The 25,145-nt window shown below is 41.8% G+C and overlaps 1 protein-coding gene across 2 annotated transcripts in view; it reads left to right on the top strand.

The window, feature by feature from the left end:
- The window catches only part of RAB3B (RAB3B, member RAS oncogene family), a 52,721-nt gene that overhangs the window by 4,032 nt on the left and 23,544 nt on the right, over positions 1–25,145 (top strand). The window contains exons 2-3 of one of the 2 annotated variants that reach the window (XM_054638506.2): positions 909–989; positions 6,196–6,423. In XM_054638506.2, the coding sequence (XP_054494481.1) occupies positions 969–989; positions 6,196–6,423 (249 nt within the window). In that variant the 5' untranslated portion in view covers positions 909–968. The remainder of the gene's footprint in view (positions 1–908; positions 990–6,195; positions 6,424–25,145) is intronic. The other variant, XM_054638507.2, reaches the window with a different exon arrangement.

The raw sequence follows: 25,145 nt of genomic DNA, 5'->3' as shown, positions 1-25,145 counted from the left end.
AAGAGTGAGCCAGAGGCTCTCACAGGGGGCAGGGCTGTGAGAGCAGGAGGAAATGTAACTGAAAAATGTGCAATACTTTGAGCAAGAGCAAGCTGCTGTCGTGTTGCCAGGCGAGGTGATTGTCAATTGTGTGGATCCCGAGAAGGGATTTGTGTTTGATCCAAATTCCGGCCTGGAGTAGGTGGCTGCAGCCTGTTGTTTACCTAAGGTCCGAGTGTGCCCAGGTGTTTTGGCAGTCTCCACAAGGCAAGATAATGTAAGTCAGGATGACAAATGGTGCTGTACTCGGGCTTGCTGGAGAGAAAATGCTCCAGACACAAACTTGGCCTTTACATTGGATTAGCCGTGAAAAAGACAACTATGTTCTGTTACTTTTTTTGCTCTAAATCTGGAATAATTACTACTTTAAGGCAGATATTTTTCTGTAGATGTGCTCTAAGTTGCAGATGTCCTATTGCAGTTGTCTTTGCAGCATGGTAGACTTTGATCCAGGCTTTGTGCAAAACACCCTTGTGTACAGAGGGATTTCAGCTGCTTCTTGGTTCCGTTTGCTTTGCTGCCTTTCTTCAGGAAATGTGCAATGATTCCTATCCAGGGTTTTCTGTCCACTTGTGAGATTTATCCGTAACTTTAATTTTAGATTAATAACGATAATCTCCCTTTAATAACCTTTAAACTGATGGCTTCGAATGTTTGCTGTTATCTTAATATCTGTCACTAACTCAAGCACTGTTTCTGTTCTCTTTGTACACTACAGGACTTTCCTCTTTACCTTCAGTGGAGGAAGCTCAGACCTGACACAGCACTGTGTTCCCAGCCTAACCTGCCTACCCATTATTCCCTTACCTAATATTCTTATTATTCATCTTTATCATAATCATTGTAATCCTTTTGCTTCTACATCGCAGGTTCAACAGTGTGACCACTCTCTTGATTCATATACTCACAGCAAAGCCTTCATCTCTCTCATGGATTATAGATCTAAATTGGTAACTATCGCTTGCTTGCAATGTTTATTAGCACTTATGTTAATTGCTCACACTCTGTTTTCTGCTTCTGAGAAATCTCTCTTGTAGAACAGCATTTGTGTAAGAGTCTCTAAGGTCACGGCCTTGTTTCCTTTATGAGCTTTATCCTTAGGACAGCACACATTGGCTCTAAAAAATTCCATTGCTTGGTAGAAATCTGCTTCAGAATGGAAATTCATTACTGAAAAAGAAAACAGTATTTATTTTCCAATGACAGAGCACATAAAGGAGTGAGCTTTTATAATAGAAAATTGACATAGATATGTAATTCGTGAACTAGAATATTTTTAACTTAAATGCACTTTCTAAGACTTTTGGGGGAAAAAATACACAAGGTATTAATGCTTTTGAGAAGAAGTTATGTTGCACATTAGTAGCACCTCTCATGGGTTACTGTAGAAATGCAAAGGAGTGGTTTCACCCCATCCTCTCATCTGCCTAATTAAAGAAATGTGTGGTACTGGATGATGATGAAACAGTTAAACTGTCACATTTAAATTGTTACTGGCCCTAAATAGCATAAGGCAAATATAGGAAATTACACTTTTGGCTTTAAAAATGAAGCGTATTAAAAGATGTTTTTATTGCTAGAACTGCCCAGAAGTTGTAATATAGAGAATACACAGGCTCATAACAAGCTGAATTTGCAAATGTGTCTTAGGGTATAGTTTGAAGTATAAGTTGCATCAGTGTGACCAGGTTTCATGGTTAACTGGGGTGACTGACAGCAGAAAAGGAGATTCTTTCCCAAATTTAGACTTATTTCTCACACTGTTGTGAGAGAGAATGGGATGTGGAAACAGCATGTCAGTGAACACACCCACATGGCTGCTAATAAAGAGACAGGTAACCTTCCAAGGTAATGGTTGGATTTCTTGTTTCTTGTCTGTGAGAGGATAAAGAAGAACAGCTCTCCATTAGTTTGTAGCCAAAACCATAAGGGCTGGCAACACTAAAAGTCAACCTTAGCCTTCTTTCTGGCAATAAATAAATGGTGAGGTACATCAGTTAATTTCTAGCTAACACTTTAAACTTGTCCTGAAGTTGGTTGTAGGCAAAAAATGTTGCAGAGCAGGGCTGACAGTGACCACTTGCAGTGATTGCTGAGAGCAGGAACACTTTGATGTTTTGTGTTGCACTAGGAACCAGTTTGAGGCTTCACCATGATGCTGGTCACAAATTGAGCACAGCTGTGTGGATCCATCTATGTGACAGATTTCAGTGAGCACTAAAAACAACAAAGGCTGGTTTCCCATGGAGGTGTCTTAGGGCAGTTGGCTTTTTTCTTTTAAAATTCATTAGACCAAAATAGAAACTAAAGGCAGGAGAGCCACTTTGACCTAGGAATATATTCTTTGGTGGCTAATAAGCTCTGATTAAGATTTTATTGCTTTAGAGCATTTGCAGCATCCTGCTCTTATGTGGTTTCTTTGTCTAATAAAAGATGAGCTCACACTGCAGGCTTTTTCCTCAATAGGGAAATAATAAGGTATCTCAGAGCTACAAAACTGCCTATTCCCACAAAACTAGTTGGAAGGGGCTGTGTTTGAGACCTTGCTCCCATTGCTAATGCACGTGGGGAAAAAGATTGTCAATATAAGTATGCTCTAGCTACAAAAATGGGGGCTACCCAGGCAAAAAACTAAATCATGCAAGGTCTCATGCTGAAGTGTTCTCAAGGACAATCTGATTGGCAGCTTTTCCCTCTCCTGTGTAACTGGTTTTATGTCCTGTAGCAAAATCTTTCCTGTGTAAGTATTTTATTGAGGATTAGTCCAAGCCAGTCAAAATGGAACAGTGGAGAGCCTCTCCTTTGCCCTCTGTGTGGCAGCTGTATTTGACCTGTCTCCTGTACCAGAGCTCTCCTTGGGCTGTGTGTTTGTGTGAAACAGCAGAGCTGCTGCTCTGTCTGGAGGCCTCCTAAAGGAGCATCTGTGGCTGTGTGCCCAGGGAGCAGGGCTTACACTGCCAGCTAAATGGCCTTGGACCAAGGAGGGAGGACAATCCCCTGGGAGCAGTGGCTGTGTGAGCCTGCAGGTGATTTGGACACGAGCTGCCTGACCTCAGCGTGTTGTCTCCATTTCCCTGTGCTGCAGAATCTCCTCCAGGTGCAGAGGGCCTGCAGGAGATGTCATTTTGTGGCCTTTCTCTCAGTAGCATAGCAACTGCCACCACTTCCCACTGCTCTGTCCCCTCTGCTTGGCTCCCTGAGCAGTGAGGGATCAGGAACTGAACCAACTTTCCAAACAGCCCTGCAAAACAGGAGAAGCTGTAGGAGGATTTATTTTTAACTGGGATCTCTCTGTTCTCTGAAGCACCTCTCTGCAGGGTCCTCAGGGCTGACATGACTGGGGAGTGCTTGGAGCAGGAGTGAGACAACAGGTGGGGGAGAGAAAAAGGGAGGAGAGGAGGACCAGGAGAAAGGTCTGCTGTTCCCTGCACAAATTCAGGGGCAGCCCTGCAAACACTTCCAGCCCAAGTGCTGGTGGAGCAGAGCTTCAGTAATGATCTGCCATTATCAGAGGGAAAATCAGAAATTAGTATGAAAGTCCTTTCAGTTTCACTCAATTCACTAGAGGGGAAAGGGATGAGTGAAATTTAAGCAAGGGGATGGAGTTTTCTTTAAAATTTTTGTGCTCTGTCTGCCTCTGGTGATTCAAGACACTGACCTGCAGCATCTTCAGTCAGCACAGAGGCCAGTGAGGGTTGTGCTTCTATGACAACAGCCCCACGTTCTGGACAAGTATCATTTGATCTTATTCTCTGTGTTGTGCTTCTAACAAAGCTGCTCAAGCTGGCCACATTCTGTAATTGCTTTTTCAGCTGAGATCTGAAAGTCACATTTGTGGCCAGGTACAATTCTGATTAGAGCAATCTAGGAGGGTTAATAGAGGCAGCAGTGCTTCAGTTACAGGATCAGCTTGGGGTGTGTGGATGGGTTCTGGGCAGGCAGGGGTAGAAAGAAGACACTGATTCCTGTGTGATTAGTACACTACCTTTGTTAAAGGTCTGCCTCTGAATCTGTAAAAGACCAGACTTCAAGTGATCAGGGTTTCTCACTATTTTGAGCCTGTGTGAGTGGAATGGAGAAGTAGAGATTTTAATTATTTTTTTCTTCGTTATCAAGTGCACAAGTATTGTCCATGTAGAGATTATAAATGAGATTACTCTCATTTGTAGAGATTATAATGTGTATGGGGAAGATAAATGACTCAAGTGGAAAATTTTCTGTCGTCCAGTGTGGTGATGGTACAAATCAGCCAATCACCTGATTCATAATTTTTGCAGCTGAGATTTCTAAGGATAAGGAGGCAGTAAGTGCATTGGCCTGAGTGTCTGAATGGAAGTTAGTCAGATGTTGAATTCTTCATTTTAGAAATTCCTGCCATGAACCACAACACATGGGTAGAAGAGCTGTTTTCTGATACACTAATGAGAAGAAAATTTGTGCTTGTGTTTTCTGGAGTGCTTGCAAAGGATTGTAGACTGACTGAAGAGCAGCTGAAGTTCAGAAGAGAGTGTATCAGAATTATGCTGTATCCTACTGAGAAATACTTTTGGGAAGATTTTAATGCATTCTGTGCAGCTGTTCACTATTGAGCTACTGATAAATTTCTTCAGAAACTGCCCTTGTGAATGCAGTCTGTGAACGAAATGTCTGCTGCACCAGCCCTTTTCTGTGTGAGAAAGATGCATATGTTTAATCTGAGATAAACCATTGTGCATATTGCACTGAAGTTTAAACTGGGTTGCTTTTGGTTTCTTTCCCCTCTGCTGGAAATTTAAGTGAAGTTATCAGCGCTATTTAAACTGCCTTGGGATAGTGTTTTGGTTTAGAGTTGTGAATTTTGAACTGCTTGTTTTGGTTTTGGTGGGGTTTATGGGGTGGTGTTGTTTTTGTTGCTGTTTTTTCAGTGAATGGGCGAAGTCCTCTGTGAAGGTGAGATTTGCTGAGAAGGGAGGCATTTGGGCACATGCTGACAGTAGATATTGGAGTGAGTTTTGTTCCCAAAGGTGCCTGTGAATTTGAGTTCAGGAGAAAATTAACTTCTGTGGATCCTGGGTGAAGGAGAGACTTCTGCACTGCTCAGTGCCTTCTGACTGCACACGAGTAGCCCAGGCCCTGCTTTGCATAAGTAGCTGCTAATTAAACTTGTGATGTCATTGCTCCAATTTGCAAACCTATAACTTGTTATAAGGAGCCAAGACCTTTGCTTATTTGATGTGTGGTAGTTTCAAACAGCATGAGAAATTAAAAGTGTGGTATATCTGTCAAAAGGTAAAGTTTCTTTTTCCTCCTCTGTAGTAATTTGGTTTGTCTGGTTGTGTTCTGTACAACCAGAGGTGAAAAGTCAAAGTCTTACTCCTCTCACCAGCTGTCTGAGCTGCACACATTAGAGCAGCCAGGGCTGCTCATGGCCCTTAATGATTCGTATTCTGCTGTTGGTTTTTTTGTTTCTGAATCTAAAAGGGAAAATTTATCGATTCCAAATGCTGTCTGCACCCCCACTGGCTCTCACATTTTATACAGTCTTTATTCCAATTGCAGTCTTAGGAGTAGATAGGTGTTGGATGGATTCAAAGTTTCGAGCTGAAATTCCTGTTTTTTTCATCTTTTCCCATTTCCTTTTGTTTTTCTTCTCTAAATGTTGAGGAGGGAACTTTTGTGAGGATAAAATGGTGGTGGTGCATGCACTAGAAATGTGGATTTTTCCACAGAAGTAGTAAAACCAATTATTTAGGTTTATTTACCTTGGAGGCTGCTTGATGAGTTGCATGGTTGGATGCACTGTCAAAGATTTTAGTTCTTGGTTGCAGTTTATTGGAGCAACAGAAGTGGCACCCTGCCACTGGAGTAAAGAATGCTGTTTCCCCATGAGGATTTGAACAATCTGCAGTGGCCATCTGTTATTCTGTTAAATATAAAGCAGTGCAACAGGTGTATTTCTTGGGTTTGGAAGTCTTACCAGCATGAGTGAACACTAAACAGGATTAAAGCCAGAATTTAAAAGAAGATTTCAAAGTGTGCTCCTCTTTAGTCAGCAGATATGGTGGTTATGACATTAGAAAGTGGAGAGCTAACCTAAACATATGGTACACAGTTAAGGAAGACAAATGCTGAACTGCTCTTAAATCTGTTCTTTTTCCACGTTTGTCATTTTCTTAGATGGCTTCAGTAACAGACGCCCGATTCAGGCAGAAGGATACTTCAGACCAAAATTTTGATTACATGTTCAAGCTCCTGATCATTGGCAACAGCAGTGTGGGTAAAACATCCTTCCTCTTCAGATACGCCGACGACACCTTCACTCCAGCCTTTGTGAGCACGGTGGGGATCGACTTCAAGGTGAAAACAGTTTACAGGAATGACAAGAGGGTGAAGCTGCAGATCTGGGTAAGTGCCAGCACTTTCAAAGATGCTTTGTATTAATCCCAGCAAAGGTGTGATGGTAAAATGTGGCCCATTTGGAAGTGGGTTTTTGGGTTGGTGTCGATTTTGGTTGTTCGTAAGCTGTGTGTAGCTGGACCTTTGTGTCCCTGCAGTAAACTGAGGGAGTTCTCTTTGTGTCTGTCTCATTCAGCTGGTGAGGGTCCTGGTATGGTCTAAGGAGCTGCTCTGCATTTGAGTGAACTCTACACACAGCCCATTCTATCATTTTATGGCCTCTACATGAGAGATTTGTATTTTCCTGTAACCTATGTACCTGCTCAGCAGCCCATTTCTACCCAATTTCTGCCCCATCTAAGAGCTTAATCTTCTAATTGCTCTACATACACCTGATTCGTAATTCTTTAATAATTGGATTTAAATGTCAAATTACAGTGATCACATCTGGGTTTTTTATTTATTGTGGTGATCTTGAATAGTGAGAATCTAAAATGAGGTGCTTTTTTTGTGCTCCAACTACATGATTCATTTTATTTCTGTGTTGCTGGGTACAATGTAAAACAAATTATTTAATAAAAGATCCTTTTCATGTTGTAAAATCCTGACATTGAAACTAAGGTAGGTCACCTGATGTGAAATTGATTGAATTAATTTAGGGTTTTGGCAATAAAAATGTTTTTACTTCAGGCTCTATAAGCAACTAAAGATGATTTCCATTTAGTTGGTCTTTGTGATTTTTGGAATGTGAAATTTTCTAAGAATTTGTGTAAAAGCGAGACAGAAAACACCATAAAATATTAGAGTTTTTTTCAAAGACACTGTGATTAAAGTGAATTAAGCAATAATCTTAATTAAATCTGTTAGAGGGCTTCTGGGCAAAAAGGGCTTTAATAACCTTAAACTTCTTTTGAAAAGAGATGTCAGGTGAATTCCTCAGAGGCTGCAATCCATTGGACCTGTAATATTGGAGTTACCAACAACACTGTTGATTTAACATTTATTTTTTAATAAAAGGTACACCTAAGTGTTGGACAGTTTCCAGAGTAACTTGTGTTCTGTTCTTCTCTCTTTTTGCATGGATCCCTGACATGAGTCATGATTCAAGGCCCTTAACAAAACCACTATGTGCCTTTATCAAAACCACAGTATTTATACATGTTTGTCTCCTGCCTGTCCTGAGATTATCTTTGTCATTCAATGTGTTCTCCAGGGTACATGAAGTGTTAGTGAGTCCATTAGCACACCAAAACTATGGGCTCCTATGTGTGGGAAGAAAGAGTTTTCATACCAGTTAGTTTTTAAAACTATTTACAGCTGCTATTGAGTTTCTGGGAGTGTGGGGCTCTGTGGCTCCATTAAACCCTTTGCTCTGACTTACAATTTTCCAATTATGTTGATATTTTTTTCAGTTATATCTCCCTAAGCTTGGCATTAAGCCTTATCTGAATCAGATTTAATGTGAAAATAAGTGAAGGAGAAGGTACAAGTGTTTGACTTAACCACTTCAAATATTTTTCTAAAACCCAGAGAAAAGCACTTCTAGGAACCTGTGATGTTCTCTTCTCCCCAGAGCCAGGGTTTTTTCACTTCAGGGGTGCTCGTGGAGCTCTGAAGTGAGCGCAGCTGTGACACACTGGAGGTGGGTGCTCAAGGGCTGTGCCAAATAACCTTGTTCTGTGTTCTGCAAGCCTCAAGGTGAGAGGGAGCTTATTACTGCTGTGCTGTGATCCAGAGAGATCCAGGATCAGTGGGACTTCCTTACACTGCCTGTTGCCTGTGTTGAGCAGAGGAGCAGAATTTGGGTGCAGGACCCAAATTCTTGTGTTGCCTCAAAGCTCAGAAGAATTCACTCTGCCTCAAGGGCCGAGCAGGTGCCCATAAAGGCTGACAGCTGTGTCAGGAAATGTCTCTGCCCTGACTCCTGGTTTTGTTTTCCAGCAGAAGTTGATGAGCATTTTAAAGGCAAAGATCTTGCCTTTGTGCTTGTGCTGAGTTTGAGGAAGTCTGTATTTTGTGAATCAGGATTTGACAAGCTGTCACATGGAATGATCAGAAGAGTGCTCCTCTGTTTGATTTTGGTGTCATTAGTGGGCCTCTTGCTTTGTTGACATGAACGCCTCCATCACCCAAATTGATATTTTAATAATCAGTTGTGCTTGTGACTAAGCAGTCTGGGAAATGATCTGCTTTGAAAAGACTTGAAAGAAATATCTCTTTAGCTTGAGAGGAACAGGACATAGCAGAGATATTCATGATGTTTTTAAGGTAGAATGACAGCACTGCTGCTGCATATGGAAACAGTAAAATGGTTCAGAAAGGGGTTTATGAAATAATTTTTGTTGGCTTTTTTCCCCTTTCTTTAAAGAACTCCAAGATCAGTTGACTGTGTTTTAATTTCAAATATTTTCTGTCTTGTTTAGGAATGGTGGTGTTGTGCTAATAGAATAAATTAACTTTATTGAGAACATTTGTTTTGTAGTTGGATGAGACTTAGTAATTTACTATCTAATTAAAAACATTTATTACATAAATATATTCATATATTATATAGATATTTACATATCTACATAAATGTAATTCTTGGATTAGATTTTTTTTTAATGCCACTGCCATCTGTAATAATACTTTTATATAAAGTATCTTATGATACTTATATAAAGCATCTTCCTTATGATTGGGTTGTAAGGAGCCAATTTATAATATCTCTCTGCATTTCTTGATCAATTTTGTATTGCCAGAGTTGCTAATTACTGTTTACTGGAGGAAAACTATTATATTTTCAGCTAGGTATGTTTTTTTATTATAAATAAATCTCAAAGGTAACATTATTATATTCTTAGCAAATGCAGACAGTTAATACTTAATGCAGAGTTCAGGTTGCCTAGCAGCTAGAGAGGGCCACTTTGTCCAGATCCACATGGAAGCAGGGTGAATGAATAAAAGTGATTTCAGTTTTAGGTAAGAGCAAGGTGAGATTTCCTTTTGTGCCTTCTGTGCGTTTGTGTGTCTATTGCTGGTGAGGAATAATGGTGGTGAAAATGGCAGCAGAACTCCTGAGCAGCGTGGCCTCGAGAGCAGCTGCTGGGGGCAGCCTCTGGCCCTTGTGCTGGCCCAGTCTGTGTTCATGACATGAGCTCTTTGCACAGGCACATAAATTAACTGGTAGAAAATCACTGGCAGGGTTCAGCCCCAAAAACCCCAATGCCCACTTTGTGTGAGGAATTTGATTACATTTCCATTGTATTTTCGTGCAGAGCCTTACACAAAGGACTCTGAACATTGATGTGATTAATAATAAACATAACTAAATACAGGGTTTGGCAGCTGATGTTACAGTTGAAACTACTTTCAACCCCCTTTGTAAAAAGCAACAGAGATTAAATTTAACTTCAGGTTAAAAGGCAGAAAGGCTGTGATGCTCAGACAGAGGGAGCATATTTAGACTGCAGTAAGATATTTCTTTTGAGGAGCTGTTTATCAGAATTAAACTGCTAGGATGAAGGTTTTTCCTTCTCATTAACAAAAATGTCTCTGTGGCTTAGCTGCTGAAACCTGTTGGGGTGTGAGATTAGCTTTAGTGGATGTCTGAAGCACGTGTTACAGCTCTCAGGCACAGCTGGGGAGAGGGCACAAAGCAACATTGCTCTGGGTGTTTTAAAATTTTTAAATCAGAAATATGACAACTGCTAATTATATTGAGTGGCAGTTACCACTACAAAACAGAAAAGTATAAACCAAAATAACCCCCCTGCTGTGTAGCTGTCCAGAAGGCAAATACACAGTGTTTTTAACAGCTTTTTGTACCAGGCATTGCCTGGATGACAGGATCATCTTGTGCAGCTTGCCTCTTAGGGAAGGGATTCAAAGCAGTAACACTGGCAACTGAGTTCCTTTTTTTTTTCTTTTTTTTTCTTTTTTTCAGTTACAGGAGGTAAAATTAGAACACCATCATATTTGATTGTAAATTTTAATGCTAATTGCACACTTAACCAAAAGCTAATTATGCATTTCAGATGAGATTCATCTATTCCCAAGGCATCCTATTCCTGTCATGGTTTTGCTAAGTTCCTTGCAAGCACTGACTTCAGGCTTGAATGCTTGCACAAAACTTGTTTCTAAAAAAAGGGATAATAAGGTTTAGTAATTAAATGTATAGATGTGATAGTGATGGGTGTCTCTAAAGCACTAATCGACCTGATTCTGCTTTTATGGACTCACAGTTGTTGTGAAATCCTCTGATTTGCTGTTTAGATGAAGAACTAAAATGGAGAAATTCATGATAGTGAAAAGATCAGGTTGATCCTTGTAAGGGAGTCAAGGATTACATTTTATTTGCAGCATTAAGGACTTATTGGGGCCCAGGAATGAAAATCATTGTGGGTGAGTGGATGTAAAGCACTGCTTCTCATGCTAAAATACAATGCAGAATATTTGACTGGAGAAGAGATGCAGTAACAGTGTCTGTAATTCAATTCCAAGGTCTTGGTTATATCTCAAGTAATAATACTTGTGCTTTGAGAAGAACTTGGTGCTCATGCCACTCTGAATGGCTTTAAGATTAGAGTTGCAAGGGTGATACAAAGGAGAGAAATAAAAACTTGACAAATAAGATCCTTGACAAATAAGACAAAATGACTGATGGGTCAGTTACCCAACTCACTATTGAATTTATTGAACAGCCTAAGCTTGCTGAGCAGGGCATTGCTGTGTTTGCAGTCAAACAGTTGACATGGAGGGTTTATTTCTGTTTATAGTTAATCACCTCAATCTCATTGTTATCTCATTATAACACTGCATCACAGTGAAGGCCAAATTCAACTTCAGTCTAAGCTCTGATACCACTGCAGCTCTCCCTGCTGACAATACTGGATTTGTTCTCACTGCAGGTGTAGTATCTCTCTTAGTGCTCCATCTTTGTAGAGTTACTGTGCCCTTGGAGGCCTTGTTTTGTACATTTCAGTAAAATGAAACATCTTCAGAGGTACCAGGCTGTATCCAGGGCAGTGTCAAGTGTGTGTTTGCTGATAAAGAGCTGTTGGTAGTTCAAAGGTTTGGACCTTTCCTAGAGAAAATGGACCAGTGCTGACTGTTTGTTCAGTAGAGGGAAAGCTGTACATGTGAAATTTCAAGGGAAATTATTTACTTGATGAGGTGAGGCAGTTAAGCTTTGAGAGGACAAATTAATTGCCAGCCTCCTGACATTTTGCATATAATGATTTTTTACCAGAAATTCAGAATAGATATTTTGAAGTAATTTTATATAAGGTCTGAGACTCAAGTGCCTTGAAACCCTTTCCTGTTGTCCTTGTCTCATCAGAATCACCCTTATTATGATTTTCTTTCACAATTTTATCTTCTGCTAATGACTGGGTATATTCTGTATTTAAATATGCTGGGTGCACTGTGATCAGGTATGAGATAACACAGGGGGTGGAATTTATGAGTTCTCATAGTGTTTGTCTCAAGTGAGCCTGTACTTAGGCTGTGTCACATTTGGTCAGATGAGAAAATATAACTCCTGTGCTTACTCACACTTCTAACTTTCATGCATTGTGTTGTCTACTGCAGTGCCATGTTTATGCAACACTTGAGTACCTGAATGACTGATTTTAGAACTCAAAAAAGGGAATCCAAACCCCCAGAAATGTTTTTCAGGTGTGAGAAATTGTACCCTGTAGCACAGCTGGAGTACCTAGGAATTTAGCAGCATGTACTTTGTGATTTATTTTCTGTTGTCCAGCTGTTCAACATCATCCTGATTGATTAAACAGCATGAACTGAGCTCCCAGAGATAAGCACTAATTTTCTGGCATTGGACTCTGCAGACAGAAGGAAACATTTGTGAGAAGCACCAGAAACTGGACAAAAAAGCAGCGCATTCCTGCAGTGTGGCAAACTGGGAGGCCTATGGTTTGCTGGTTAGCTTCTCCCATCTGCAGAGCAAGGTAATATTTACCTGGTGACACTGATCTCAACCCAGATTTCTGGTGAGCTGTTCTGGCTGCCCAGCAATAATAATGAGAGTGACAAAGTATGAAACATAAATCCTGTTTGGGGTAAGATGTATCTTCCTTCCAGCAGCAGCTTAGCACTTTGCATTTTGTGGCCAGGGGTCACTCCACTGCAGCCCAAAAGTGTACCCTGAGCATCCCAGTGTATCATCCTCTGCTTCTGCCACAGTCTGGGTTTGCTGAGATGTTCCTCCATCAACATGGAGCTGCCAGTCCCAAGTGTCCTGCTCAGCTCACACATGGCATCCTGTGATTCTGTTGTGCACTTGCATCTTGTTTGAAAATTCCTCCAGTATTGCCAGTTCTGCTTTGCATCCATTTCTCTGCTAATCAAATACTCACTGCTTCACTACTAATTTGTGTTAGAAACTGAAACAGGAGGTGGCAGGAGTGTTTGAAACTTGAGGGGAGCAGGTGTAAGTGCAGCAGATAAACACTGTGTTATGAGCTGCTGTGCTTCATTAACTGAAGTACCTTCATGTGATCTATGACTGAAGTGATTGAACTTTGTGTATTACCCAAAGAAGGCTCGATGGTGGTGTTTTCTCAGCCAGATTCTGGCTGGTTTGTCGCTCTGACAAACTCACGCAGACACCTGCAGCAGTGCTGGAGGGTAAAGCCACAGTGAGAGAGCGGCTGTGCTGTGGATCCGTGTGTGCACAGATGCTCCTGCTGCTGCCAGGTTTTACTGTCCCTCTGCTTTCCTTGCAGCCAGAGCAATAAAACACATCATGCAGAGGACCTGTGCACAGGATGTTTACGAGGCAGAGCACTCACCCTACTGCTGGTTTTGCTTTTGCCTGTGCTTATTCCAAGGCTCACCTGCTGCTTCCCCTCGGCGCGTCCCTGGGTCGGTGCAGTTGTGAAGTTGCTGCGTGTTCAGTGCCATGGTAACTGAATCCTGCTCTGCTGCCTGCCAGCAGGCACCAAGCCTGCCCAGTGGTGAAAGGAGTGCTCCAAGTGCCAAATTGTGGTAGACTGGCATGAGTCAGCTTTGATAAGTCCAGGTGAAGTCCTTTACCAAAGACTGCAAGTCTTTTCTTTTGAGGGAAGAAAGAGAAATAACTCCCATCAAATGTGTTTTGGGGTTTTTTTTAACTCTAAAAGGCTAAAAAATATGTTTTCATTGGAATTACCACCAAGTGCTAAATTGCTTTCTTGCTCTGCAGTTTAACTTCATGCTGTACACATTTCTGTAAGGCTGGGCTACTTTTCCCATTGTTTCCTCTTTGTGTTGTGCACCCTGGCTTGCTCTTGGAGAGGTTAGAGAGCACCTTTGTAAGCACTTTTGCACTAACTGCAAGGTGAATTCTTGCAGAGTACTGTCATAACAACATTTAAAATCGTGGAGTTGTGCCTAAGAGTGAGCAAGTAGAGCTGGGGAAAAGTGAGGAATTCTAGTTTGCTTTTTACAGAAGAAATACTCCGTGATAAAGCACACAGGTGCAACACTTAATTACATGGAATAGTAACACTGGAAATTTACAGCAAGCAAGGGTAATTAAGGAATGCATTTTTCAAATCTTTCATGTACAAGAGTGGAATGATGGACCATAATAAATTCTATGCCTCTGTTACCCTCTCCTGGCCCTCAGTGGGTTGCAGAACCACCATCACTGTGAGGGCTGGTCCTGTGAGAGCAGTGTAGTGAGACACTGGGGTAAAGTTGTCTGAAAGAAGGAAGGTGGTGCTCAGTGCAGCGTGATGGGGCAGGCAGCAAGCCTGGCTTAGCTCAAACACAGCTTCAGCTGGCTCTGCTGTGCCCCCTCCACCTCTGGAATCCTGCCTCTGGCAGGTGGAGACTGCAGACAACTCCACTGTGCAGTGCTGATGTGTCCTGAAGGGAGCAAGAGAGTGCAGTGAAAACTGGGGCAAAACTTGTGTAGAACCGAAGCAGGACCATGACAAGAAAAACCCCAGTGCCTGTAATGAATACATGAATTACAGTGCAAAACAGCACCAAAGAGCAGTGCTGGAAATGCTGCAATCCCAAGAGGGCTGGAGAGGTGGAACTGCTGTTGCAGAAGTGTCAGTCTGTGTGAACTCCAGGTGGATTCCAGCCCTCCCGGGAGTGGCTGGTGTCTGGGCTTCCTGAGATGTAAAGGGGTTTGCATTTGGCAAAGCTCTTCAGCTGGTTTTTATACACCCTTCCTCACCAAACCCCCGCTCTAGGTTGTTTTCCTAAGTGTGAGAGCAAAGCACAAAAGGGACTTGAATGGTTTGGCTGATTATGGGAACTCAGAGCTTGAGATGAGCAGTATTTCTGTACTGATGCTCCTTCTGACTGCTGTGGTGTAATTATGCAGGGGACCTGTGCAACTGCTGCAAATTCATACCTGTTTAAGGTGCCTTATCCCAGCTAAAATGGTCTTTTCTTTTAGAAGAATGACTTTCATATTGAAAACAGCATGCAGGAAGAGTCACTACAGCAAAGATATTAAATGAGGTAAATCTGTGAGAACTGCTTAGTCCTTCTTGAATTTTTGGAGAACTGGAAGGGTAAGATGAGTAATTTCCTTCCAGTTGCACTGGTTAATGATTTTAGGGAAAAGCAAACTCTTGCAAGGGAAGAATCTGCATAAAGTCCTCCTCTGTGATGTACTCTCTACTGTTCTGAGTTGCACATGCCACAGTAGCATGTTCAAAGCTGTGGCCATTGTTCTGAGGTCTTGGAACTGTTTGAAATTACTTCAGCTTTTCTGCTAAAATTCTGATATAAATATGTATAGGAGCTACTTAGTGTTCAAGAGACTGCAAGAAATCGAAAGGGAACAAATTCAGTAAAAATTATTGTTTCAGTAATCTTTCACCTAAATCTGGAAGTGGTCTTGGTCTACAGCATATTTACTGCTTTAACAGGAAATTTCACCCGAGTGAGTGGAACTTGCTGAATCTGGCTGAAAGTTGGACACAGCAGCACCTTTGTGTCAATGCAACATCAGCTCAAAGTGATTTGTCAGTTCTCCCATCTGCAGCAGGGGCTTTGGGAATCCTCCCTTGCCCACCTGGCTGGGAGACCAGGAAGCAGTTGTGTGTCAAAACCTGATGTTGCTAAGTGATGGCAAAGTAGCCACCTGCCTTAGCATTTACAAACCCCAGTGCTCAAACAGAAGGAAATGAATAGCTTTATTTTCCATTAACTGCATGCAAGGTGTTTATTCACTCTGCTCCTGAAAGTATCAAACATATGCATCCCTTTTACTCCAGCTGCAATCTTCAGAGTTTTCAAGTCCCTGGAATGGCAGCTGTTTATTCTGCCTGAGAATGCCTCCTCCAAGTAATGTTGGATTACCCTATAGCTGTGAGAGACACTGCAGTCAGTTTGATGATTAAAAAAATACAGACTTTAAAAAAAACCAAACCAAAAACCCAGTACAAAACCAAACTGCTTTTTATCACCTAATACAAAGGCAGAGAAGAGGTGGTATTTGTTTGGTTGGTTATAATGTCAGAATCCATGCAATAGCCCTCTTTATCTTTTCTCTCCTTTCTTGGCCTATGTGGCCAAGAAAAATTGTAGCATTGATTTATTTTCTTACTATATTTTTTGTGAAAGAAGCTGAGAAGAAATACAGATTGTTAGATTTGCTAACTACTCTGGTACTGTTATCAGGAAATGGGAGAAGTAGGAGATCTTTCACTTCTTGTCTACTTACTTTACAGATATTAAAAAAAAATTTATAAAGGCTTAATTGCCCTCATACCACAGGTGAGTCTGCTGTGTTCTGCTAAAATCTGTCTGCTCAATAAAGTACTTGTTCAAAATAATCTCTCAAAGGGAGATGCTGAGTGACTTTTGCAGCCATGACTCCTTGGATCTTCATTTTTTAAATGAAAAGATTCCCAAGACATATTAAGATCTCATCTATTAAATTCTTGATTAATAACAACAAGAATATTAGTTTGATAGTGTGTCAAGGCTTGAGGGATTCATATAACCAGTGTTCTCTCTTCAGAACAGGAGGGATAGCTCATTTTTTCACTGAGGAGGACCTGACAAAGACCCAGGTTTGGAACTAGAGGCCCTCACCTGAGAGAATGGAAGCTTTCCAGTAGTTGTCTCCCTGTGAGGTGCAGTCAGCAATCCAGCTCCCTAGATGAATTGGTCTTCCCTTCATCCAGAGGATGTGGAGCACCTGTGTTTGTGCAGAGGAAGGGTCAGGGGTTTTCAGGAATGACATCTGTAGTGACATCAGTGATTACTTCCTACTCCTAAAAAATGAGCTCTTCCTGAGTTTTACAGTTCTGCCCCACACATATTTGGATTTGAATTTGAATTGGAGCAGTTTCTAGCAGAACCCTGTGACCCCAGAGAAGCTCTCTTCCTGAGTCAGGAGTGTGTCCTGTGTAAAGAACTCTCCTCTCTTGGGAGTCTTGGTGCCTCGGTTTTCAGCTTTGGCAGTCCCAAAGTGTCACTCAGCTCCCACAGGTAGCTATAAAATCCTGTACATTTAGCTTTGCTCTTATGATTGATCTCTTCATTCACTCTGAGTAATGAATGGAACAGAAAATTGTCTTTCTTTGTTTTATTGAGTAATGAAAGGGAAAATTGTGCTTCCTTTACTAAACAACCATTGCCAAAAATAGCAATTGCAAAAATACCTGACTGTATTTTATCTGTCTCTTCTTCCTTACTATTATTTTACTACACTAAATGCAATCTTTTTTTTTTCCCTTTGGATTTCTTTCTGTCTTTGTGCCCTGAAGCTGCAAACAGCAAATTTTGTGAGTCATATAAATGTTCTGAGACATCAAATTAAGTACAAACTGGAGAATGAGTTCTCAAAAGGTTGTGAATGCTGCTGACGTCAATCTCAGATAGAAATAAGAAAGAAGATATGGCTGGCAGATCCTGTGAGCAGGACTGTGAGCACACTTATGCTAATTCTGTTGTTGGAGGAGAAATTGTGTTTTTATAAATGAAGGCGATAGTCCCAACTGAAGACTTAGCAGGCATTCATCTCAGTAACTAGATGATCTGGAGCTTTCATACTTTATGCTGAAATTTGCCTTCAGCAGATTCAAACAAAATTGCTTGGAAGTGACTAAAAAGAATGGCAGCATGCTTTCTGCTTTTTCAGCTTGTAATAGAATTCAGTTTTCCAGCTCTGCTTTTGCAGAATTCCTCCTTCAATGTGACATTGCAAAGTATGGGGTTTTCTAATGAACAGAAGGCTGTGATGAACCTAGTAAAGAGATTTTTCTTGATTGTCTCTGGCAGAGAACAGAATTTTGAAAGTAGCAAGGAGTCATGAAAGTCAATATGTCTTATGAATTATTTTGATAACATGAAACATTTATCTTGCAGAAAGCTGCTAGTAATACTGTTTTTGAAGTTAAATGCATGCAGATTGCATATCCATATTGATGTGATGATGCTATTGAAAGTTCCTATAGGTGCAGTGAGAAGAGTGCAAGAAATGACTAAAGGAAAGGGATGCTTGTTTTGTGGAAACTACAGGGAAGTTATTTGTTGCTAGCTTATCAGTGCAGAATGTTTTTATGTGTGGGCATGTTTTGCCTTTAATGAGTGCAGCAGTTCCAAACTGACAGATAAGTGATGTACTTGTTGACTGTTTATCTTACCTCCATTCAGATGGTTCACTGGAAGCCTGCATCCAATTGTTAATTATTAGTGCTGCAGAGATTACTCTAACTCCAGATGTGTTTTGACCAAAGGTATGTTTCCAGTGGTGAAACAGGAGTTAAAGATGTTTAGCCCTTTTTCAAACCAAGCTGTCTTTTGGAGAGGATCTTACAGCAGCAGATACAATAGTGCCAGGCTCAGAGAGACCAAAGTGAATTGAAGTGAGCCCAGAGGTATTGAAGGAGCAAGGTAATGTGATTGCTGGTTAACTGGATCAGGGCAGCAGAGGAAATGCTTGCACCAGGTGTCTGTATTGCTGTGCTCAGGTGCCTTCCTGATGCTGTGAAGAACTTTTGACAGATTTCTGTGGGAAGTCAGTTTTCAGACTGGTGGCACAGCAGGTATCTGGGTATGAAATATTGCAGTCAAGGCCAGTATGAAAATAAGCAAGAAATATCCCTTCAAGTTTAGAGATTAAATACAGGCTGGATTTACCTGCAGGTAGGCAGCAGGAGCTCAGCAGGAAAGTAATGAAGTGGGACTGTCTGGCTGGGTACTCAGTGCAAAATGTGCTTTTGCTTTGAAGCTGAGGAGAGTGCAGGGAAAGAAGTTCTGGCTCTTGAAGGGTGTGCACACTGTTCTGGGAATAGAAATAACAAAGGAGAGCAGCCCCAGGGGTTGGTGCTGCTGCCAGCTCAGGGGACACCAGGGCGAGCCTGGCTCAGGGCTCAGGCTTCAGTCACAGGCTCCTTCTGGAAGGGGGACCCCATCAATTTGCAGTCATTTTTCTGCCATAACTCCTTGGTCACCATTGAAAGGAAGAAGTAGGCAGTGATGGCAAATAATGTGGCTGAAAAGGTATCAGCCACCAAGATAGGAGATAACATGTCTGAGGTATGTGCTGACAGTAGAATTCTAAGGCTTCTGACCAAAAATGGTCAGAGATCATCTGGAACTCACAGTGTAGAATTTCATCAGTGAGGAAGGGACCTGTGAGGGATGAGGGTCTTTAAATTACACCTATAGGGTTAAGAAAAAGTTTTAAAGTGAGGGTCTGTGAGGGATAAAAAAGGGTCTTGGGAATTTGCCTGATTCTGTGTGGAGGAGGAAGAGAGGTTTTAGTGTTTCAGCTGTAGGAATATTTTGGTAATGCAAAGGTTGTCCACCACAAGCTGATTTATTGGAGATTGGCTTCTAAGTTAGGAAGGTGTTTCTCCTGTTATGTTACTTATGTAAAGTTTTATATAATTACACTTCTCTGCAATTTTGTATCTATTGCAGAAACATCCATTTCAGATGGCTATTTAGATCAGAAGCTTCTACTGTTCAGGACAGGATGCTGAAACACTTCAGCTGCTAATCTGAGCTGGCACGGTGATTTCTTTACCCCATGGTGGTTCCTCTACCCCATGGTGAATGAGGATTGAGACAGAGAAGCATTTCTATTTCCTGAAGCTTCCTGTTTCTGATTAACCAGCATAAAAATTAGTATCTGCTGAATTGATGCTTATCAGAATTCCTAAACAACTCTTCTGCCTCCAGCAGTGACACTCGATTATGTTTCTCACTCCTAAGCCTCTTAGAGGTTTAGCATTTATGAATCCTCTCTAATACTTTGCTTGACACATTTGGTTAGGCATATGACAGTGATCAGCTGAGAGAAAAACAAGTCATCTCATCAAGTACAAATTGAGGCTTCTGGTAAGGAAAGTGGAGAGGCAAGCTAAGGTTTCCTGCTGTTTGAAGTCAGAATAGAACAGGGCTGTTAAAATAACTGTAATACATTTAGTATAAAAACAGGCTATGTGTTCATGTCCTAGGCAGCTTCAGAGAGTCCACCCCAGCTGGTTTTGTGAGCAGTTGGAGGAGGGAGGCTGACCTGGGTGGCTGAAGAGAGGTGTTCAGCTCTCACCTGGTGCCTCAGGATGCTGAGCACACTGAGGGTGTGTATCTCACACCTGATGTTGGTTCTGCAGCTAAACTGTGGGGTCAAACCCAAACCTAGCTCTGCAGGGCTACCCACCCAGTGCCTCTGGAGTGCAGAGGAGGTGATCTCGTGGGGAGGAGGCAGCCCTGGTGCTGACTGGGGTGGTGGTTCCTGCAGCCCCTTGGTGCTCGCTCACTCCTGACCCTCCTGCCCAGAGAAACCCAGCAGTGGCCGCAGAGGTGCTGCTTGGGCAGCCTGGGTAACCTCTCAGCAGTGGCTTCAAAAGGCTCCTAAGCATTCCTGCAAACCAATGATGTTAAGAAGTAGTTGGTATTGTAAGCAGGTGCTTTCCAGCTCGGCATACCTTGACAATTTGACAGCAGCCAGATGTTTAACTAGGTGGAGTAAGCGACGACTCAAAATGCCATCTTATAAATCTTGCAAATGGTACCACAGCTGAGCCTCTGGGTATGCCTGGTGAATTGTGATTTCTCAGAGGTCCTGTTTGATCAGAGACTGAGCTCTTCCTTTAACCTGTGATTGGATCCCACAGAGACAGCAGGTATTGTGATGCATCACTGGTGACTAATTTCAACAAGTCACTTAATTGCTCCTTTGAAGCTACACGAGGCTGGTTGAAAATAGTTAAATGTTGGTGTTTTAATGGAAATTGTCCTAATATTGCTGTGAAATGGAGCTGCAGAAAAGCTTCCTACAGCTGCACGTCTTGCTTTGGTATACATTTCAGCCAGCATATGGTATGCATTTTAACTGAACACATGGAGAACTAATTTGATTTGAGTTGATTGATTTTGATTACTGGCATGAGGATATGCTAATGAGAAACAATCCAGCATGTCTAAAAGATTGTTTCAATTTCTAGCACAGCTGATACATGTTGGTATCATATGCATGAAAAGTAGGGGAGAAAATGTTGTCTATTTTGAAATTTTTCTCAGTGGTTACTCTGTGGTGAACATTATTCTGATTGCAGCTTGACAACACATTCTTCTATCAGTACAAATTAGGACTGATTGAATATATCTGGCTAGGACAGGTGTAGTTTTTGCATCAGGAAATGGGTAATGCTGGTAGCTGTAACAAACCTCAAGCCATTTTTCAAGAAAACTTCTGCTGCAGATCAGGAGGTGAATCTAAAAAGTTTCAGAAGGAGGTTGTGGACTAGGGATGTGTGAGGTCTAGGAGACCAGCTCAGACCAATGTCTTTGAAATGGCTTTGTTAGTTTTCAATTTACTGGAGCCTGTTCAGTTTAGATGTTCGTGTACATGTTGCTTAGGGAGAAAAATCGTAATATCATAGTGGAGGATTTTCACAGAAGGTGGATTATTGGATGCAACATCTCAAACCTGAGGCTAAATACTTTACTTGTGAGCATTCAGTTATAGGTAGGAGCCTTGCTGTTGTTTTGTGTGGGTATGAACCAGCCAAGGTATGAAGTGCTGCTCTTTGAAAAGAAGCAGAACACCTTCCTTGATGTATTTACTCCTCCTGCACTCTCAAAAAGTCACATCAGCTTATGTAGATTGGGGTCCTGCAAATGCTGAACAAACATGCATCACTCTAAATGCACAACTTAAGGCAGTGGAGCTGGTTGTTCTACCCTTATGAATATGGATTGAAATAAAAATCTTTCCAAGTGGTCAGTAAATGAAGCTGTCATGGCGAGTCAGTTGCTCTTGTTGTGGGAGATGTAGAATCACAGAGTTGGTTAGGTTGGAAAAGACCTCTGAGATGCAGTCCAGCTGTTTACCCAGCACTGCCAAGCCCACCACTAACTAATTTCCTCAGGTGCCACATCCACTTGTCTTTTAAATACCCCCAGGGATGGTGACTCTACCACTTCTGTGGACAGCCTGTTCCACTGCCTTACCACCCTTCAGTGAAGAAGTTTTCCCTGATATCCAATTTAAACCTCTGCTTGTGCAACTTGAAGCCATTTTCCCTTATTCTGTCACTTTTTACCAGGAAACAGAGCCTGATCCCCACCTGGCTACAGCTTCCTTTTAGGGAGTTGTGGAGATCACAAGGTCCTCCTGGGTCTCCTTTTCTCCAGGCTGAGCACCCCCAACTCCCTCAACTGCTCTTCACTTGTGCTCCTTCCCCAGCTCCATTGCTCTTCTCCAGACATGATTGATATCCAAGCCCCAGAGTGATTTCCCCCTAGCCAAAAATACCCACTTCATCAAGGAGGTATAAAATCTTATTTATATAAGAACATTAAATGATAATCCACCACATAGTAATTGATAGCAACTGATCTGAGTGACTTATGCAAATAATCACTATAGACACAGCTGCTGCAGGAGAGAAAAAAGAGTGGGAAGCTTTACAGCCATCTCTGCCTGATGTTTCTCACACAGGACTTGAGTAATCACACTGCCTCTGTGCAGCTACCAAGGTGAGCCATATAAATAATATTTATTTAAGTAAACAGGAGCCTCCTGTATTAAACCCGAGTTGGAGGAGGGGAGCTCTGCTTCTTTTCTCCCTGCTCTGAGGTTCTGCAGTGGGGTCAAACCTTCTGCGTAGGCACAAAACTACTGCTCAGGGAGAGGAAATTCACAGGTAAGATAAGCACAGTGCCACAAATGTCAGAGCTGCAGTTGCTTTGTCCCAGAGCAGCTCCAAGGTGATCACAGTGCTTGCTGCACTGTTGGCAGCACAGCTGGCAGTACTGCCAGAGGCTGCTTTGGGACCCAGGAGTTCTCTCCCCTTTAGGCACTGTGATGTGTGAGAGGAGGAGATGGCACCCCTGAGAAGCACAAAGTCCCACTGACATGTGACATGTTGCTCTGTTGCTAAGTGGGGAGTTCTCCTTGGGTACACAGTGACACAACATGGCTTTTCTGCTTTTGCTGTATGGTTTGCAGGAGTGGTTCATGGGATGTGAGCACAGTTGCTAAGATCAGGCAGAGGTTTGCTGGCATTTAATCTGCTCCTGTCAAGCAGCAGGGTGGTGTCTTCTCCTGGATGTAGCAGGTGACAGCCTTGATGTGTCCACAAGGCAGTTGCTGTAGGATATTTGGAAGGTATAGCTTGTCAGTTAACACCTGTCTTCATTCAGGTGGGTAAGCAGATGGGCAGTAAAGGCAAATGAACCATACTCTGTATATGAACCTGTAAAACCTAATTCTTTGTGGCCAAAACAATCTGTATTTCAATGTAATACCTCCAATCTGTATTTCAGTATAAATGAATAGCTGCCTCCAGGCTGGTGTTTATTTTCTATTTTTTTTCTCCTTTTTCTCTTCTCTATTAACTCTCCATTCCTTAAGAAGAACACTAACTAGTCCTGGAATGGCTTTGTCATACTGTGTCTATAGATGCCTGTCTCTCACATGCCCCCCAAATTCAGCTCTTCTCTGCAAGGACAGTTGGGGATAGAAGAAGATCCATGGCACTGGAAGTGGCCAGAAGTAATCCATGGAGGTGGGAAGGTGTTCATGTAATTGGGAGGGAAATCCTTGCTGGTCAAAGGTCAGTGAAGAGAGAAGTGTTCTCACAAAGACTCAGCAGGGCTGTAAAAGGCCTTGGCACGTGCCCTTGTCTCCCCTGCTTCAGCACCCTGTGATGAGCTTTCTCTCCTTATTTTCTGAGCTGCCCATCCAGCACTGTCCATCTGGAGTGACAGGAGCCTGCTCTGTGATTGGCAGGGTTTGTCACTGTTGAGCAAGTAAAGAAATAGAAGAGCAGCTGCTAATCTCAGCTGAGCTCAGACAAACCCAAAAGACCTCAACTCCTACAGGAGTGTACCTGGGAGCAAAATCTGGATCAGATGCTCTCTCTGAAGTTACATTGGAAAACTGTGCCCAGAAATTATTTCGTTTTCAGATTGTGGGAACTGTAATGAATTACGAATAACAAGCTGGTGACTCCTGTGAACAAAGAAATTCTGAAAAGTCCTGTGCTAGTTTATTGCAGCTTCCCACACAACAGGATGAATGAGTTTGCAGCAGGGAAAGTACAGGTCTGTGTTAAAGTATTCAATTTTGTGTTGAAAACACAAAGCTGGAAGGAACAATAGTATCCTGGTAACTTGTGATCCTAATCTTCCTTACAAGATTGTAAAACTGTTTACCCTGGCAGTATCAAGTTAATATAGCACATTCTTTCTGAATTTCTTGTTTTCCCTTTTATTACAACAATGTGTTTGCAAACTCTCTGATGTTATATACTGCTATTTGAAACCTTGTGATCCCATTCAGCAAGCAAAGATGCTAATTAAAAGTAGTTTTACTACTGTACCTATTTGATTTTTTCCTTCAGTTATTCACTTTCTTTGTTTTAACACCTGAGAATTCTGACCTAAGCACAGTCTAATTGGGACACAATGTGAAGCCTGTGATTGTGTTTCTCTTTTCATTAGAATATTTCATTAATTGTATTTTCATCAGTTCCTCCTGGAATCTGAGTATGTCTGCAAAATGGCTTTTCAGTAACCATGTGGATATAGAGGTGGTGACAACTCTGCTTTTCCAGAGTGTGGATATAGTTCACAGTGCAGTCTGTGCACTAAAATCTGCATTACCATGCTATGAAATTGTCCAACATTCAGATTATGGCACAAGCTGACAAATAGAAAAGCTCCAAGAGGAGGATGCTGCTGCATGCTAGAAACTTCTCTCACACAGCAGCAAATCCTGACCTGAGTGTGTTGCATGCATGAACCAAATGCATCGTTGTCTTTGAATGTCTCAAGCTTTATCAGATTTTGTCATTATTTTGTGGCTGCCCGAGTTTGGCCGAACCTCTGGAAGTGACAGAAGAAACTGCACAAAGATGTAAAAACCAAGTAAGCAAAAACCCCAACAACCAAAAAAACCCCAACCCACCAGCAGATGCAGAGGTCTGTGATTACCAAAATAACTGATTGAGGTGTTTTCCTCTTTTAAAAACTTGAATAGTGAAATGGGTACAAGTCCTAGACCTAGTGAGATCAGCCAGAGTTCTTTGGTCTTGCTGTGTGACAAGGATAATATCATTTTATCATCTGCAGAGTCTGAGTACCTTGGGAATTGCAGATTTAGAGAGTCATTCAAGCTTGAAGGAGAGACTGCCTGAAGACCTGCTGATCTCTGTCACAGATGAACAGACCTGTCCCCTGCCTGAGGAAGCTGCTTGTTTTGCCTTTTTTGAAACAAGTCTTGGAACATCCTGGGATGATTGTTGTACTTAACCAAA

This window comes from Agelaius phoeniceus, chromosome 8, assembly GCF_051311805.1.
Source record: "Agelaius phoeniceus isolate bAgePho1 chromosome 8, bAgePho1.hap1, whole genome shotgun sequence".
Lineage (NCBI taxonomy): Eukaryota > Metazoa > Chordata > Aves > Passeriformes > Icteridae > Agelaius > Agelaius phoeniceus.
The sequence above is the reverse complement of the archived record's forward strand: the minus strand, read 5'-3'. Positions and strand labels throughout refer to the sequence as shown.